The following is an 18,793-nucleotide window of genomic DNA, read 5'->3' as shown; positions in this document are numbered from 1 at the left end:
CAGACTGCACTAACTATAAACAACTAGATGTTCAGACTGCACTAACTATAAACAACTAGATGATCAGACTGTACTATAAACAACTAGATGTTCAGACTGTACTAACTATAAACAACTAGATGTTCAGACTGTGTACTAACTATAAACAACTAGATGATCAGACTGTACTATAAACAACTAGATGTTCAGACTGTACACTAACTATAAACAACTAGATGTTCAGACTGTACACTAACTATAAACAACTAGATGTTCAGACTGTACACTAACTATAAACAACTAGATGTTCAGACTGTACTAACTATAAACAACTAGATGTTCAGACTGTACTATAAACAACTAGATGTTCAGACTGTACACTAACTATAAACAACTAGATGTTCAGACTGTACTAACTATAAACAACTAGATGTTCAGACTGTACTAACTATAAACAACTAGATATTCAGACTGTACTAACTATAAACAACTAGATGTTCAGACTGTACACTAACTATAAACAACTAGATGTTCAGACTGTACTAACTATAAACAACTAGATGTTCAGACTGTACTAACTATAAACAACTAGATGATCAGACTGTACTATAAACAACTAGATGTTCAGACTGTACACTAACTATAAACAACTAGATGTTCAGACTGTACTAACTATAAACAACTAGATGTTCAGACTGTACACTAACTATAAACAACTAGATGTTCAGACTGTACTAACTATAAACAACTAGATGTTCAGACTACTAACTATAAACAACTAGATGATCAGACTGTACTATAAACAACTAGATGTTCAGACTGTACACTAACTATAAACAACTAGATGTTCAGACTGTACTAACTATAAACAACTAGATGTTCAGACTGTACTAACTATAAACAACTAGATGTTCAGACTGTACTAACTATAAACAACTAGATGTTCAGATTGTACTAACTATAAACAACTAGATGTTCAGACTGTACTAACTATAAACAACTAGATGTTCAGACTGTACACTAACTATAAACAACTAGATGTTCAGACTGTACTAACTATAAACAACTAGATGTTCAGACTGTACTAACTATAAACAACTAGATGTTCAGACTGTACTAACTATAAACAACTAGATGTTCAGACTGTACTAACTATAAACAACTAGATGTTCAGATTGTACTAACTATAAACAACTAGATGTTCAGACTGTACACTAACTATAAACAACTAGATGTTCAGACTGTACTAACTATAAACAACTAGATGTTCAGACTGTACTAACTATAAACAACTAGATGTTCAGACTGTACTAACTATAAACAACTAGATGTTCAGACTGTACTAACTATAAACAACTAGATGTTCAGACTGTACACTAACTATAAACAACTAGATGTTCAGACTGTACTCACTATAAATAACTAGATGTTCAGACTGTACACTAACTATAAACAACTAGATGTTCAGACTGTACTAACTATAAACAACTAGATGTTCAGACTGTACTATAAACAACTAGATGTTCAGACTGCACTAACTATAAACAACTAGATGTTGACTGTACACTAACTATAAACAACTAGATGTTCAGACTGTACACTAACTATAAACAACTAGATGTTCAGATTGTACTAACTATAAACAACTAGATGTTCAGACTGTACACTAACTATAAACAACTAGATGTTCAGACTGTACTAACTATAAACAACTAGATGTTCAGACTGTACTAACTATAAACAACTAGATGTTCAGACTGTACTAACTATAAACAACTAGATGTTCAGACTGTACTAACTATAAACAACTAGATGTTCAGACTGTACACTAACTATAAACAACTAGATGTTCAGACTGTACTAACTATAAACAACTAGATGTTCAGACTGTACACTAACTATAAACAACTAGATGTTCAGACTGTACTAACTATAAACAACTAGATGTTCAGACTGTACTATAAACAACTAGATGTTCAGACTGTACTAACTATAAACAACTAGATGTTCAGACTGCACTAACTATAAACAACTAGATGTTCAGACTGCACTAACTATAAACAACTAGATGTTCAGACTGTACTAACTATAAACAACTAGATGTTCAGACTGTACTAACTATAAACAACTAGATGTTCAGACTGTGTACTAACTATAAACAACTAGATGTTCAGACTGTACTAACTATAAACAACTAGATGTTCAGACTGTACACTAACTATAAACAACTAGATGTTCAGACTGTACACTAACTATAAACAACTAGATGTTCAGATTGTACTAACTATAAACAACTAGATGTTCAGACTGTACACTAACTATAAACAACTAGATGTTCAGACTGTACACTAACTATAAACAATTAGATGTTCAGATTGTACTAACTATAAACAACTAGATGTTCAGACTGTACACTAACTATAAACAACTAGATGTTCAGACTGTACTAACTATAAACAACTAGATGTTCAGACTGTACACTAACTATAAACAACTAGATGTTCAGACTGTACTAACTATAAACAACTAGATGTTCAGACTGTACTAACTATAAACAACTAGATGTTCAGACTGTACTAACTATAAACTAGATGTTCAGACTGTACTAACTGTAAACAACTAGATGTTCAGACTGTACTAACTATAAACAACTAGATGTTCAGACTGCACTAACTATAAACAACTAGATGTTCAGACTGTACTAACTATAAACAACTAGATGTTCAGACTGTACACTAACTATAAACAACTAGATGTTCAGATTGTACTAACTATAAACAACTAGATGTTCAGACTGTACTAACTATAAACAACTAGATGTTCAGACTGTACTAACTATAAACAACTAGATGTTCACACTGTACTAACTATAAACAACTAGATGTTCAGACTGTACTAACTATAAACAACTAGATTATCAGACTGTACACTAACTATAAACAACTAGATGTTCACACTGTACTAACTATAAACAACTAGATGTTCAGACTGTACTAACTATAAACAACTAGATGTTCAGACTGTACACTAACTATAAACAACTAGATGTTCACACTGTACTAACTATAAACAACTAGATGTTCAGACTGTACTAACTATAAACAACTAGATGTTCAGACTGTACACTAACTATAAACAACTAGATGTTCAGACTGTACTAACTATAAACAACTAGATGTTCAGACTGTGCTAACTAAACAACTAGATGTTCAGACTGTACTAACTATAAACAACTAGATGTTCAGACTGTACTAACTATAAACAACTAGATGTTCAGACTGTACTAACTATAAACAACTAGATGTCCAGACTGTACTAACTATAAACAACTAGATGTTCAGACTGTACTAACTATAAACAACTAGATGTTCAGACTGTACTAACCATAAACAACTAGATGTTCAGACTGTACTAACTATAAACAACTAGATGTTCAGACTGTGCTAACTATAAACAACTAGATGTTCAGACTGTACTAACTATAAACAACTAGATGTTCAGACTGTACTAACTATAAACAACTAGATGTTCAGACTGCACTAACTATAAACAACTAGATGTTCAGACTGTACTAACTATAAACAACTAGATGTTCAGACTGTACTAACTATAAACAACTAGATGTTCAGATTGTACTAACTAAACAACTAGATGTTCAGACTGTACTAACTATAAACAACTAGATGTTCAGATTGTACTAACTATAAACAACTAGATGTTCAGACTGTACTAACTATAAACAACTAGATGTTCAGACTGTACTAACTATAAACAACTAGATGTTCAGACTGTACACTAACTATAAACAACTAGATGTTCAGACTGTACTAACTATAAACAACTAGATGTTCAGACTGTACTATAAACAACTAGATGTTCAGACTGTACTAACTATAAACAACTAGATGTTCAGACTGTACTAACTATAAACAACTAGATGTTCAGACTGTACACTAACTATAAACAACTAGATGTTCAGACTGTACTAACTATAAACAACTAGATGTTCAGACTGCACTAACTATAAACAACTAGATGTTGACTGTACACTAACTATAAACAACTAGATGTTCAGACTGTACTAACTATAAACAACTAGATGTTCAGACTGCACTAACTATTAACAACTAGATGTTCAGACTGCACTAACTATAAACAACTAGATGTTCAGACTGTACTAACTATAAACAACTAGATGTTCAGACTGTACTAACTATAAACAACTAGATGTTCAGACTGTACTAACTATAAACAACTAGATGTTCAGACTGCACTAGCTATAAACAACTAGATGTTCAGACTGTACTAACTATAAACAACTAGATGTTCGGACTGCACTAACTATAAACAACTAGATGTTCAGACTGCACTAACTATAAACAACTAGATGTTCAGACTGTACACTAACTATAAACAACTAGATGTTCAGACTGTACTAACTATAAACAACTAGATGTTCAGACTGTACTAACTATAAACAACTAGATGTTCAGACTGTACACTAACTATAAACAACTAGATGTTCAGACTGTACACTAACTATAAACAACTAGATGTTCAGACTGTGCACTAACTATAAACAACTAGATGTTCAGACTGTACTAACTATAAACAACTAGATGTTCAGACTGTGCACTAACTATAAACAACTAGATGTTCAGACTGTACTAACTATAAACAACTAGATGTTCAGACTGTACTAACTATAAACAACTAGATGTTCAGACTGTACTAACTATAAACAACTAGATGTTCAGACTGCACTAACTATAAACAACTAGATGTTCAGACTGCACTAACTATAAACAACTAGATGTTCAGACTGTACTAACTATAAACAACTAGATGTTCAGACTGTACTAACTATAAACAACTAAATGTTCAGACTGTACACTAACTATAAACAACTAGATATTCAGACTGTACACTAACTATAAACAACTAGATGTTCAGACTGTACACTAACTATAAACAACTAGATGTTTAGACTGTACTAACTATAAACAACTAGATGTTCAGACTGTACTAACTATAAACAACTAGATGTTCAGACTGTACTATAAACAACTAGATGTTCAGACTGTACAAACTATAAACAACTAGATGTTCAGACTGCACTAACTATAAACAACTAGATGTTGACTGTACACTAACTATAAACAACTAGATGTTCAGACTGCACTAACTATAAACAACTAGATGTTCAGACTGCACTAACTATAAACAACTAGATGTTCAGACTGTACTAACTATAAACAACTAGATGTTCAGACTGTACTAACTATAAACAACTAGATGTTCAGACTGTACACTAACTATAAACAACTAGATGTTCAGACTGTACACTTAACTATAAACAACTAGATGTTCAGACTGTACTAACTATAAACAACTAGATGTTCAGACTGTACTAACTATAAACAACTAGATGCCCAGACTGTACTAACTATAAACAACTAGATGTTCAGACTGTACTAACTATAAACAACTAGATGTTCAGACTGTACTAACTATAAACAACTAGATGTTCAGACTGTACTAACTATAAACAACTAGATGTTCAGACTGTACTAACTATAAACAACTAGATGTTCAGACTGTACTAACTATAAACAACTCCCCTCTCCTCCTCTCTCCTCCTCACCTCTCCCCCTTACCTCTCTCCTACTCTCCTCTCCTCACCTCTCTCCTACTCTCCTCTCCTCACCTCTCCTCTCCTCATCACCTCTCCTCTCCTCACCTCTCCTCTCCTCTCCTCACCTCTCCTCTCCTCCTCACCTCTCTCCTACTCTCCTCTCCCCACCTCTCCTCTCCTCCTCACCTCTCTCCTACTCTCCTCACCTCTCCTCTCCTCTCCTCATCACCTCCTCTCCTCACCTCTCCTTTCCTCTCCTCATCACCTCTCTCCTCCTCTCCTCTCCTCTCCTCATCACCTCTCCTCTCCTCCTCACCTCTCCTCTCCTCTCCTCTCCTCTCCTCTCCTCTCCTCTCCTCTCCTCTCTCCTCTCCTCTCCTCTCCTCTCCTCTCCTCTCCTCACCTCTCCTCTCCTCTCCTCATCACCTCTCACCTCCTCTCCTCTCCTCCTCACCTCTCCGCTCTGCTCCTCTCCTCCTCACCTCTCCTCTCTGCTCCTCTCCTACTCTCCTCTCCTCACCCCTCCTCTCCTCTCCTCATCACCTCTCTCCTCACCTCTCCTCTCCTCAGGAAGACCAATCAGGAGACTCCTAAGTGTTCGCCCCTGCCGGTGCGGGGGGGAGACCCCGTGGAGATCCTGGTTCCACGTGACATCACGGACCCTCTGAACCTGAAGGGAGGAGGGGCGGGAGGGGGAGGCGTGCTCCTCTCTCCTCTGAAGAACAGGAGGAGGCACAGGAACCGGCACCATGGGGGAGGAGGAGGTGCGGGGGAGCCTGGAGAGAGGGCGAAGGTGGGGGGAGGAGCAGCAGGAGCCGAGGGGGGAGGAGTGAGAGAGCAGACCCCCCCCAGAGCCAGAGTCACAGGTACTGACCCCCCAGAGCCAGAGGTACTGACCCCCCAGAGTCACAGGTACTGACTCCCCAGAGCCAGAGTCACAGGTACTGACCCCCCAGAGTCACAGGTACTGACTCCCCAGAGCCAGAGTCACAGGTACTGACCCCCCAGAGTCACAGGTACTGACCCCCCAGAGCCAGTGGTACTGACCCCCCAGAGTCACAGGTACTGACTCCCCAGAGCCACAGGTACTGACCCCCCAGAGCCACAGGTACTGACCCCCCAGAGCCAGAGTCACAGGTACTGACCCCCCAGAGTCACAGGTACTGACCCCCCAGAGCCAGTGGTACTGACCCCCCAGAGTCACAGGTACTGACTCCCCAGAGCCACAGGTACTGACCCCCCAGAGCCACAGGTACTGACCCCCCAGAGCCAGAGGTACTGACCCCCCAGAGTCACAGGTACTGACCCCCCAGAGTCACAGGTACTGACCCCCCAGAGCCAGAGGTACTGACCCCCCAGAGCCAGAGTCACAGGTACTGACTCCCCAGAGCCCCAGGTACTGACCCCCCAGAGTCACAGGTACTGACCCCCCAGAGCCACAGGTACTGACCCCCCAGAGCCAGAGGTACTGACCCCCCAGAGCCAGAGGTACTGACCCCCCAGAGCCAGAGTCACAGGTACTGACCCCCCAGAGCCAGAGTCACAGGTACTGACCCCCCAGAGCCACAGGTACTGACCCCCCAGAGCCAGAGTCACAGGTACTGACCCCCCAGAGCCACAGGTACTGACCCCCCAGAGTCACAGGTACTGACCCCCCAGAGCCACAGGTACTGACCCCCCAGAGCCACAGGTACTGACCCCCCAGAGCCACAGGTACTGACCCCCCAGAGTCACAGGTACTGACCCCCCAGAGTCACAGGTACTGACCCCCCAGAGCCACAGGTACTGACCCCCCAGAGCCAGAGGTACTGACCCCCCAGAGCCAGAGGTACTGACCCCCCAGAGCCACAGGTACTGACCCCCCAGAGCCACAGGTACTGACCCCCCAGAGCCAGAGGTACTGACCCCCCAGAGCCAGAGGTACTGACCCCCCAGAGCCACAGGTACTGACCCCCCAGAGCCAGAGGTACTGACCCCCCAGAGTCACAGGTACTGACCCCCCAGAGTCACAGGTACTGACCCCCCAGAGCCAGAGTCACAGGTACTGACCCCCCAGAGCCACAGGTACTGACCCCCCAGAGTCACAGGTACTGACCCCCCAGAGTCACAGGTACTGACCCCCCAGAGCCACAGGTACTGACCCCCCAGAGCCAGAGGTACTGACCCCCAGAGTCACAGGTACTGACCCCCCAGAGCCACAGGTACTGACCCCCCAGAGCCACAGGTACTGACCCCCCAGAGTCACAGGTACTGACCCCCCAGAGCCACAGGTACTGACCCCTCCCTAGACTGACCAGTGGGGGGCACATGCGAGCAACGACCAGGAAGGGGAGGGGGGAATTGACATGACGACAAAAAATTGGGACGGGAGAAAAACACAGAAAAACAGGAGGAGAAAAAGTGGATACAAAAAAAAGTTTACGTCAAGCACTTTGATATGTTATGTTGTCTGTTTAATAAAGAGTGCAATAAATTATTTTATTGAAAAAATAAGAATCGTGTGAGAGAATCGTGATCTCAGTTCTTAGAGAGAGAAATCGTGATTCACATTTGAGCAACAGTCGCCCAGCCCTACAGTATATACTAGAAACTGACGTCCCGGGGCCAGAGTCGCAGGTGCAACGCAACACATACTAGAAGATTAGTAGTACAGCAAATGTCCACCAGGCGGCAACATAGAGCTGATATCTCTGCATGAAGCAGAGTAAACAGAAAGTGACATTATTGTATTTTGAAAAGCCTGTAGCCACTAGGTGGGTAAACGGTTAATAGGAAGTGAGTGAAATGTCACTTATCTGTACTTTCACTTATAGTGACAGGAGGGTGATTATTTATATGATCTGTTTATTGTATTGTAATATATTATATAATAATAATAATATTATTATTGTGTTCCAGCCTATGGAGCGTCACGGTTTATATGGTGTCTTTATTGTATTGTAATATTATATTATATTATTATTCTGGGTGGTGATTTAGCTGTTTGAACCTCTGGACTAAATAATTTTCCAGGCCCTGCAGTACCGTTGGTGTCCAGAGAGGCCAGTGTTCCTCCCTCCCCACTGCCCTGTGAGTTGAACACCAGCATCAACTGTCGAGACGACGTGGTTCCCCCGCCCATCTTACCCCGAAGACACACCCACCCTCCAGCCGGCCACGCCCACCCCCCAGCCGGCCACGCCCACAAGCTCCACAGCCAGGGAGACTGTCGCCAGCGCAGACGGCGCCGCACCACCTCCATGAGGTCATCAGAAAGCGCCACAGCGTCAGACGTAGCACCTGCTGCGCCTCAGCCAACCAGGTTCCAGACTCCACTAGCAGGAGGGGCTAAACCCAGCAGGTGATTCTGATTGGAGTTCATCTCAGTGGTGTTTTGGGGCAGGACTAGTAGAACACTGGGTGTGAGGGGGGGGGGGGGGCAGAACTACACTGGCGGAGGATAACCTCGTTCCCAGTTTTCTCTCCTCCGTGAGATAAAGACTGGTAAAGCACTACGGCCCAAAGTGTGTATGGGGTATAATGTCCGGTGTATGTACTTCCCCTGGAAGCTGCCTCCCAACGGACCAAACTTTTCCCGAATCCTGTCGGCAAACAAGCTAGAACGTCCCAGTCATGTAGTAAATTATTCAGGCAAAGCCGTTGCAGTGGCTTAAACGAGGAAATGTTGTGCACTTCACACATTTCTATAATTGTTTTGTCGAAACCGGAAAGCCTGTAGCCGGTACTTCCTGTACTTCCGTTTTCACACTTTAGGAGGCGTAGCTTTACCAGCCTAGGCGGAGGAAGGGGGCGGTGCTAACAGAACACTGGTAGGGGCGGGGCTAGTAGAACACTGGGAGGGGCGGGGCTAGTAGAACACTGGGAGGGGCGGGGCTAGTGGTCAGTTTAACAGTGTTTTGTCTCTCAGGTCTGGAGGAGCCCAACCAGCTGTTCCACCAACGAAGAAGAAGAAAGACCGCTACCAGTACGGCAACCACAGCCGTTACTATGGTTACTGCGGTCTGTACGGCGGGGGCTGCGAGGGCCGTGTGGGGCGGCAGGACGACCCGCGCCTCACGCTGCTGCGGGACGGCTGGTTCAGAGGCAAGCAGGTGCTGGACATTGGCTGCGGAGCGGGTCACGTGACTCTGGCTGTGGCGCGACGCTTTGGCCCCGCCCATATTCTAGGACTGGACCGAGACTCGGGGTTGGTCCACGCCGCCAGGCAGAACATACGTCACTTCCTGTCACATGACCTGGTGGTGCAGGAGAGGGGGAGGGGGGCAGAGGGAGAGAGGAGAGAGAGACAGACTCCTCTGAACAAGACGGAACCAACAGAGAAGAAGAGAGAGAGAGAGGGAACAGACCTGAAAGAGGAGAGGGATGGAGGGGTGGAGGCACTACTGTCGCTCCTCTCCTCTCCTCCTCTCCTCTCCTCCTTCCCTGTCTCCTTCAGGGTCTGTCGAGGACCCCTCTCTGCCCCCCCCCTCCTCTCCGTGCCCCTCCCCGCCGCTGGTTTCCCCGGCAACATAACCTTCATCACGGTAAGACGAAACACTTTGAACTGTGACTTGAACTCAATCTAAACTGCAAAAGCTGTGATTTTCCAAACATTTTTATCTTGCATTTATAGTTGAGTAGCTGATGATGATGATGATGATGATGATGATGATGATGATGATGATGCCCTTTATTAACCCCTTGGGGAAAGTCGTCCTCTGCATTTGACCTTCTAACTTTTCAGGAGCAGTGGGCAGCAACACAGTGCAGGTCAAAGGTCAGGAGTCTACTAGTGATATGATGAGTCTACTAGTGATATGATGAGTCTACTAGTGATATGATGAGTCTACTAGTGATATGATGAGTCTGAGTCTACTAGTGATATGATGAGTCTACTAGTGATATGATGATTCGACTAGTGATATGATGAGTCTACTAGTGATATGATGAGTCTACTAGTGATATGATGATTCTACTAGTGATATGATGATTCTACTAGTGATATGATGAGTCTACTAGTGATATGATGATTCTACTAGTGATATGATGATTCTACTAGTGATATGATGAGTCTACTAGTGATATGATGAGTCTACTAGTGATATGATGAGTCTACTAGTGATATGATGAGTACTAGTGATGAGTCTACTAGTGATAGGATGAGTCTACTAGTGATATGATGAGTCTACTAGTGATATGATGAGTACTAGTGATATGATGAGTCTACTAGTGATATGATGAGTCTCTACTAGTGATATGATGAGTCTACTAGTGATATGATGAGTCTACTAGAGCAGTGGTTCCCAACCTTTTTCCCCCCAGGGACCCCCAAACATCTCTGATGAAATTCGCGGACCCCCTCCTAATAAGATACCATAAAATACTTTTTTTTTTTTTCATTTTAATAACAAACTGCTTATACACAGGCATATGCATCACAATTAGACCCACTATGCTTGTTCTGAAGGATCAGATTAAACCGAATATATATATTTATTTATATATATTTAATTGTATTTGTATATCCCCTGATATCCCTTGTATATTCCTTGTACAATATGCATTGAATATCCCTTCTAGTCTACTGAACATCCCATAATAGTCTCCATTCTACCATTGGACGAGACCTTGGTGCCAGGTCGCCATACCCCTCAGACCAGGTTCAATCGTACCGCTCAACATGTATGGACAAGTCCTAGTTCCGCGTAGGAATATGTCTACCGCACCACTAATGGTACTATTTGTTCATAGTGCGTATATATACTGCGCTATTAAAGTAGAGCTTTCCTTTTAGTCCAGTTCCTTACCCTCCAACAGAGTGACAGACGCAAAAGCCTCCCCGCGAACCACGTGTGGGCAGTAAGGCCAATTCGGCCCAGTATCGGCATTGAGACATCGTGTATATTAATATTTGAATAGTCATATTTGGCACTATATCGTCGAGTTGGACGTATTCTATTAAGCTAATAATAGTCTATTCATATGTAGTGCCTCGTGCGGTAAGAGTTCTATAGTAATCAGCACCCCCATCGTTTCGGGCATCAGCTGGACGCTTATCCAGGGTGGTTGACCCCACGTGAAGCTGCACCCGAGGAGCTCCAGGCCAAAGAGCGAGTGGACCTGTATATTGGATTATTCTACCGACGACGGCTAGCCTTCCCCGGCTTGGATTATGCTTTGAGTACTTTGATTATTCTATGGATAAAGGCCAACACTGCGGTGTGTTGGAAATACCCCCCCCGGAGAGGACGACAGGTGAGAAGACGCTCTACACGACGAGGTCGCCTCACGTCTCTCCATCGTGGACCGGAGGACGCCGGCCACAGAGAGTCCAACTGCTTTCATCTGTGCATCGAGGATCGCTGGGCACCGGGTCGCACGACTGTGGGCTCTCCCAGGATACCCTCGGCCAGACGGGATACAGCCAGACTCTACACCCCCCCCTCCAGCTGTCCTACAAGCAGTCGGAACCTTCCCCTAGTGTATCCAGCTATATAATCATTCAAGTATCATTGCTATTGTTCCCTAAATATTCCAGGTTGTATATTTGCTTCCTGCGCAATCAGAGATTGGACATTCGATATTGATCTACCTACGAATACTCATTTGCCATAAAAGTGCATACTATTTCAAATCATAAATGTAATTAAGTGATCGTTGTACATACCTTTTGCTATGTATTATTATTAAACGCAGACTTTCGACTTGGTACATTTGTGTTGGATCCGTTTCATCAGGTGGGAGTGTTTATCATAATTATTTATACCTAGTACTGGGTGGCCAGAGTCTAAAGTACAAGAGGTAGTGGTAGTAAGTATCATATCTAACAATACAGTCAGGGAATTGTACCCCTCAGTTACAATTGGTCCTTCGAGCCGGATGGTAATCAGTGTAATATTAATATAGTGTTATTAATATTAAAATGGCCTATGATGAACACTCCACGAAACGATCCTCCTAACCAACAACGCCCGCGGCGCAAACGACAGCTCCCTCAGTACCTAGAGGCTTACGCTGTCAGTCAACAACCTAGTATTCTACCAACAGTAAACGCGGTAAAACTAGAAAGTAAAATTATGTCTAACCCTAACAACCAGGCTACCCCGACCATAGAGGCCCCTATGGGTTCTAACGTAACTGACCCAGCTCACGGTGGGGACCAGGGGGAACCAGACATGACTTTACACCCCGCCAATACCGAAGAAGTAGTCCCCGACGAGTCCCGGGAGGAAGACAACACTACCGAGAGAGAACTCGGCACGGAAGAAGATGAGGAGAGCACCGTGGAGATAGAGCTCCAAGACTCCGCACGGAGTACCCCAAGGGACGGCTCCCCTATACAACCGTCTTCTCCCAGCGAGGCAGAGAGGACACTACAGCAGGCATTCCTCGTCAGCCTGAAAGCCTCTACTGAACGCGATAGACTCCAGGGTGAACGCGATCGATTGCAGATACAGCAACGGAGCGAAGAAGAGCACATACGCCTGGAAATAAGACGCATTCAGATGGAAGAGAATATGGCAAGAGACCGGGCCGACGCCCAGCGCGCCGCCACCGGTGCCCAGAGAGAATCGGATCTCACCAAGCGCGAAGCCGAGCGCGACAGAGCACAAGCGCAACTAATAGAACAGCTGATCAGAAGGACAACACCCCCTCCCTCCACCAGAGGCTCCAGGAACTCGTCTAGACATCACTCCAGGGCGGCATCCCCTAGCCGAGTAAGCGACCCTGAACTTGACCAACAGACGAGGTTTATACCCCCCGCAGACCCCCTTCCCCAACCGGTCCAAGCGAGACCCAGCCACCGGGAAGGAGCAGCATACACTGCGGAGAGGCTAAATCAGAGACTACAAGCCCTGGATGACCTAACGGAAGACGAAGAGGAAGAGGAGGAGAACCACGCCCGACGACAGCACAGTACTCTACCGGACCAGGAGGTCCAGTACAGCCCAGGCTATACCCCCGCGGAGCTGCGCTACAGACCCCCGACGCTATTCACGGGTGAGCACGACGCACGACCCGCACCGAGGAACAGCACCTGGACCAGCGGGCCATGGTACACAGCCGGTACCAGCCCACGCCAAGGAGCAGGAGGAGACTCGCCTAGGAGGCCTCTCCCCCAACGCTCGCCGATGTACCAACAATCCGCGTCATACATTGGCACACCTATGGTACCAGACTTCACCCAGGAGAACCGGGCCCAGTATACGGAGCTCCGCATGTGTCTGGAGACAATGTTGGTGGATGTCATTGATGAACGCCATAAATACGCGATACTACTGAAGCATTTAAAGGTACCCCGCGCGCACAACATAGCGCTCGCCTACGCCACTTCCACGACCCCATACACCGCAGCGCTGGTAGCGTTGGACCAGAGATATGGACGTATATGGGATTACGTGATCCAGGAGATCAGGCACATCGACCGCCTACCCCCAGCAACAGACAATCGAGCACTGGACGACCTGTCCATCAGAGTGCAGTCCCTGGTAGGGATGCTGGGAGCGCAGAGGGAAAAGGGTAGGCATGAACTATACGCCAACTCAAATGTAGAGAGGATCTTGGAGAAGCTACCGCCCGCCCGACAGGAGTGCTTTAGGCGGCAGAGAGACCACCGAGACCCTAATGGCCCCGAACCGAACCTCCTCGATCTAGCCGACTTCCTGGCGAGAGAAGTCAGCAGCTTACGGCTAGATACATTCGGACGGAGCACCCCTGGCTCCAGAGAAGGAACCAGGAGACTAAATGATGGAAGAAGATCGGTGACTGTCATGCACCAATCGGAGTCAGTGCCAAGCAGTAGGAGCCACAGTACCCCCTCAAGAAAGGAGAAGTGGAAGATAGTGTGCCCCTACTGTGAGAAAGAACACTGGCTGTCACAATGTGACTCATTCCCCAAGATGAATGCGGAGGAAGCGAGTCAATGGATAAAGTCCAACAGACGCTGTTTTCGCTGTGCGCAATCACACATGGCAGCCGAATGCCGCTTAAAGAAAAAGTGCAGTCGGTGCGATGGAGCCCATCTGGACATACTACACGACAGTAACAGACGGCGGCCTCCACCCGCACCATCAAGCAGCAAAGCAAGCGTCATGTACATCGACCCCGCCAGCAGCAGCGGAGCCAGAGTGCTCTTAAAGGTAGTCCGTGTGACATTGAGCTACCAGAATAAAGTCATGGACACTTACGCCGTCCTTGATGACGGGTCAGAGAAGACCCTTCTGCTCGCGTCCGCTGCGGCCCAGCTAGGGCTGCGGGGGAGCGAAAACCAAATGACAATTCGGACAATAAGAAGAGATTTGAAAACGATAAAGGGCGAGAATGTCTCATTCTCTATCGCAGCAAGCGGCCAGCCCGAGCGACGGTACAGGATTACAGACGCTTTCACCAGCCAAGAAATAGGACTCTCGCGGTACACATACCCCGTAGCCAAGCTGATGGAGAAATATGTACATCTACGCAAGCTACCGATCCCACTCATAGACGGTGCTACCCCGACACTGTTGATAGGCTCCGACCATGCAGACCTCATTGTCCCGATAGACCGGGTTCATACCGGACCCAGAGGCTGTCCTGCAGCAGTCGAGACCCGCCTAGGATGGACTCTCCAAGGCCCACTCGCCAAATCTCTCAACCGAACCACAGCCACTAGCTGTCTCCACTCCCGAGTCACAGAGGGAGACACCGCACTCCTGCAGCATGTAGAGAGGCTATGGACCTTAGAACAAATGCCCTTTAAGAACGAAAAGAAAGACATTCGCTCTAAAGACGACATCTACGCCATTAACCTCCTCGAGACGGGAACAAAGAGAGTCCCAGTCAGCGGCGTGTTGAGATACGCCACGCCACTCCTGCGGCGGGAAGGGATGCCTACCTTTCACGCAAAGAAAGACGCCACAGAGCGGTACCTACTAAACACAGAGCGGCGCTTAGCCAAGGACCCCGCCCAAGAAAGTGTATACCGTGCTGAGATTGAGAAGCTCATCACAGCGGGACACGTCACAAAGATTGACATTAAAGAGGCCGACCAGACGACTGAATCGTGGTACGTGCCCCACCACAAGGTTCATCACAACGGCAAAGACCGCATTGTGTTTAACTGCAGCTACCAGATCGGATCCCAAAATCTGAATAAAGAGCTATTGCCCGGTCCTACACTCGGCCCCTCCCTACTAGGCGTACTACTCCGCTTCCGCCAGGACAAGGTGGCTATCAGCGGGGATATCAAAGGGATGTTCCTGCAGGTGAGATTAGTAGAGGAGGACAAGCCCCTGTTGCGGTTCCTATGGAGAGAGAGGCCAGGAGATGAGCACCCAGCCATCTACCAATGGGAAGTCCTCCCTTTCGGAACTACATGCAGCCCATGCTGTGCTACATTTGCACTACAGAGACATGTCGCAGAGGACCCAGCAGCGGACGAAGAGGTCCGACACAGTGTGAAGAACAGCTTCTACGTAGATAACTGTCTACAAAGCGTTTCGACCCAGGAAGAAGCCGAGGCTCTCCTACTTAAACTCCGCGCCTCTCTGATCAAAGGCGGCTTTGATCTCAGGCAGTGGGCCAGCAGCGATCCGCACGTACTGCGCAGCCTCTCCTCCGAGGACAAGGCAGCGAGCAGCGAGTCCTGGATGGCCACAATCCCAGGAGAAGCCCAAGAGATGACACTAGGACTAGTGTGGCGCTTCAAAACAGATTCGCTCCACTATAGACACAAACCCCTGACCACGGAGCAGGGAAGGTCGACGGCAATACCGACCACCAGACGGAGTGTGTACAGAACACTCGCCCGACAATATGACCCGTTAGGATGTATACTACCGTACACCACCAGGGCAAAGATGATTGTACGAGCATTGTGGGACAAGGACCAGGGCTGGGACGACCCCAGAGATGGAACTCCACTCACTCCCAGGCGTTAATATACGCCGAAGCTACTTCCCACCCACGGTGAGGCCAGAGACATGTAAAATGGATCTACACGTCTTCAGTGACGCCTCCGAGGTCGCCTACGGATCAGTAGCCTACTTGCGGGCCCCAGAAGAGGGGGGAGAGATCTACACAGCATTCATCCTCGCCCGCTCGAGAATAGCCCCACGCAAGCAACAGTCTATCCCACGTCTAGAGCTCTGCGCAGCCCTCGCAGGAGCGCATCTAGCCACGCTCATCCAACGTGAGCTCACCATTCCGGTGCATAGAACAATCCTGTGGTCAGATTCCACGACAGTACTCGCCTGGATCAAATCGGATTCATGCAAATACAAAGTCTTCGTGGGAGTCAGAGTCACTGAGATTCAAGAGTTAACCGGAGAGTTAACCGGAGAAGCAAACTGGCGCTATGTTGATACAAAACACAACCCAGCGGACGTCATCACCCGGGGAATGTCCCTAGATGACTTAACCCGTCATAACATCTACAGTGACGGACCAGCATTCCTCAAGCTCCCGGAAGGAGATTGGCCCACGCCCACCCCGAGGGAAGCAAGTGACGAGGAGGCTGAGAATAAGAAACCCATGTTCTGTGGATTGAGCACTGTTGTCTCCGCAGACCCCAACATAGACGATTGCATTACCATAGAGAGTGCGCAGCAACGGACATTCCTGCGGCACCACCCAGAGATTAAGTCCCCCGCTGATATGTCAGCAACTGACTACGAGGAAGCAGAACTGCTTCTACTGCAACGAGCCCAGAGAGACTCGTTCCCCGATGAACTAGACTGTCTACAGGGAGGAAAGCCCGTCCCATCAGACAGCAGATTGATTCATCTGGCCCCCGAGAGTGACACACATACCCTCATCAGAGTGGGTGGTCGCCTGCGGAGAGCCCCCAATTTACCGGATGACATTAAGTACCCGATCGTATTGAACAGCCGACACAAGGTCACAGAGCTGATTATAAAGAAATACGACGAGGATGTACACCACGCAGGAGCAGAGAGAGTCTTCGCGGAAATCAGACGTCGTTACTGGATACTTCAAGGAAGAGAGGCGGTGCGACGCTTCCAGCGAACCTGTCTAGACTGCCGAAAGTGGCGCGCGCAGCCCAGCATACCACGGATGGCTGACCTACCTCCATGTCGCCTCCGACTCGGCGACAAGCCATTCCACTCAACAGGCATGGACTGTTTTGGCCCGCTGCACATAAAGAAAGGAAGAGGCACCGAGAAGCGGTGGGGTATTGTATTCAAATGCATGACCACCAGAGCGATACATATCGAGCTCCTTCCGACCATGAGCGCAGACTCATTCCTTATGGCCTTCCGAAGATTCACATCACGGAAAGGAAAACCGTCTACATTATTGTCCGATCACGGGACAAACTTCAAAGGCGGAGAAAGAGAGCTGAGGGAGAGCTTCCAAGCTATGGGCCCAGAACTTAAGACCCACCTCGCTCCAGCCCAGATTGACTTCCAATTCAACCCCCCAAACGCACCCCACTTCGGTGGAACTTGGGAACGAGAAGTACGTTCTATAAAGACAGCCCTGTACGCAGTACTTGGGGCCCAGACTGTGGCGGAAGAAGTCCTAATGACAGTCCTCACGGAGATTGAGGGAGTATTGAACTCAAAGCCCCTCGGTTACGTCTCCAGTGATGTAGCAGATGTCGACCCAGTCACCCCCAACACCCTCCTGATGGGGCGGCTAGATCCCGTGTTACCCCAGACAATGTACCGGCCTGAAGAAGCGAACGGCCGACGAATGTGGAGGTACAGCCAAGTATTAGCCGACAAGTTTTGGAGCAGTTTCCTACTGCACTACCTACCGTCTCTACAGACCCGCCAGAAGTGGGTAAAAGAGAGAGACAATTTGACGGAAGGAACAGTCGTCATGATTATTGACCAGTCACTACCCAGAGCTATGTGGCCGGCTGGCCGCGTAAGCAAAGTGATCACCGGTGCCGATGGCAAGGTCCGAGCAGCTGAAGTACTCGTCCAGGGGCGCATTTACACCCGTCCTGTGGCGAGGCTCATAGAACTGCCCCGACTCCCAGACACAATCGATGATGACCATGACCCTATGACTTTGTGAGTTGACTGACCCTTACAGCGAACCCTTGAGTGGTAGACAGTGCGGTTAATCTGTCTCTGCTTAACTAATTGGGTTGGGACCAATTAGGGGGCGGCTGTTCTGAAGGATCAGATTAAACCGAATATATATATTTATTTATATATATATATTTAATTGTATTTGTATATCCCCTGA

The 18,793-nt window shown here is 46.8% G+C and overlaps 1 protein-coding gene across 1 annotated transcript in view; it reads left to right on the top strand.

The window, feature by feature from the left end:
* The window catches only part of LOC311239511 (7SK snRNA methylphosphate capping enzyme-like), a 74,025-nt gene that overhangs the window by 22,139 nt on the left and 33,093 nt on the right, over positions 1-18,793 (top strand). Inside the window, exons 3-5 of the mRNA XM_084327821.1 lie at positions 6,185-6,378; positions 8,627-8,954; positions 9,522-10,137. Of these exons, the coding sequence (XP_084183947.1) occupies positions 6,185-6,378; positions 8,627-8,954; positions 9,522-10,137 (1,138 nt within the window). The remainder of the gene's footprint in view (positions 1-6,184; positions 6,379-8,626; positions 8,955-9,521; positions 10,138-18,793) is intronic.

Source organism: Notolepis coatsorum (genome assembly GCF_963971535.1).
Source record: "Notolepis coatsorum genome assembly, chromosome: 13".
NCBI lineage: Eukaryota > Metazoa > Chordata > Actinopteri > Aulopiformes > Paralepididae > Notolepis > Notolepis coatsorum.
This window is presented reverse-complemented; position numbering and strand designations above follow the sequence as displayed.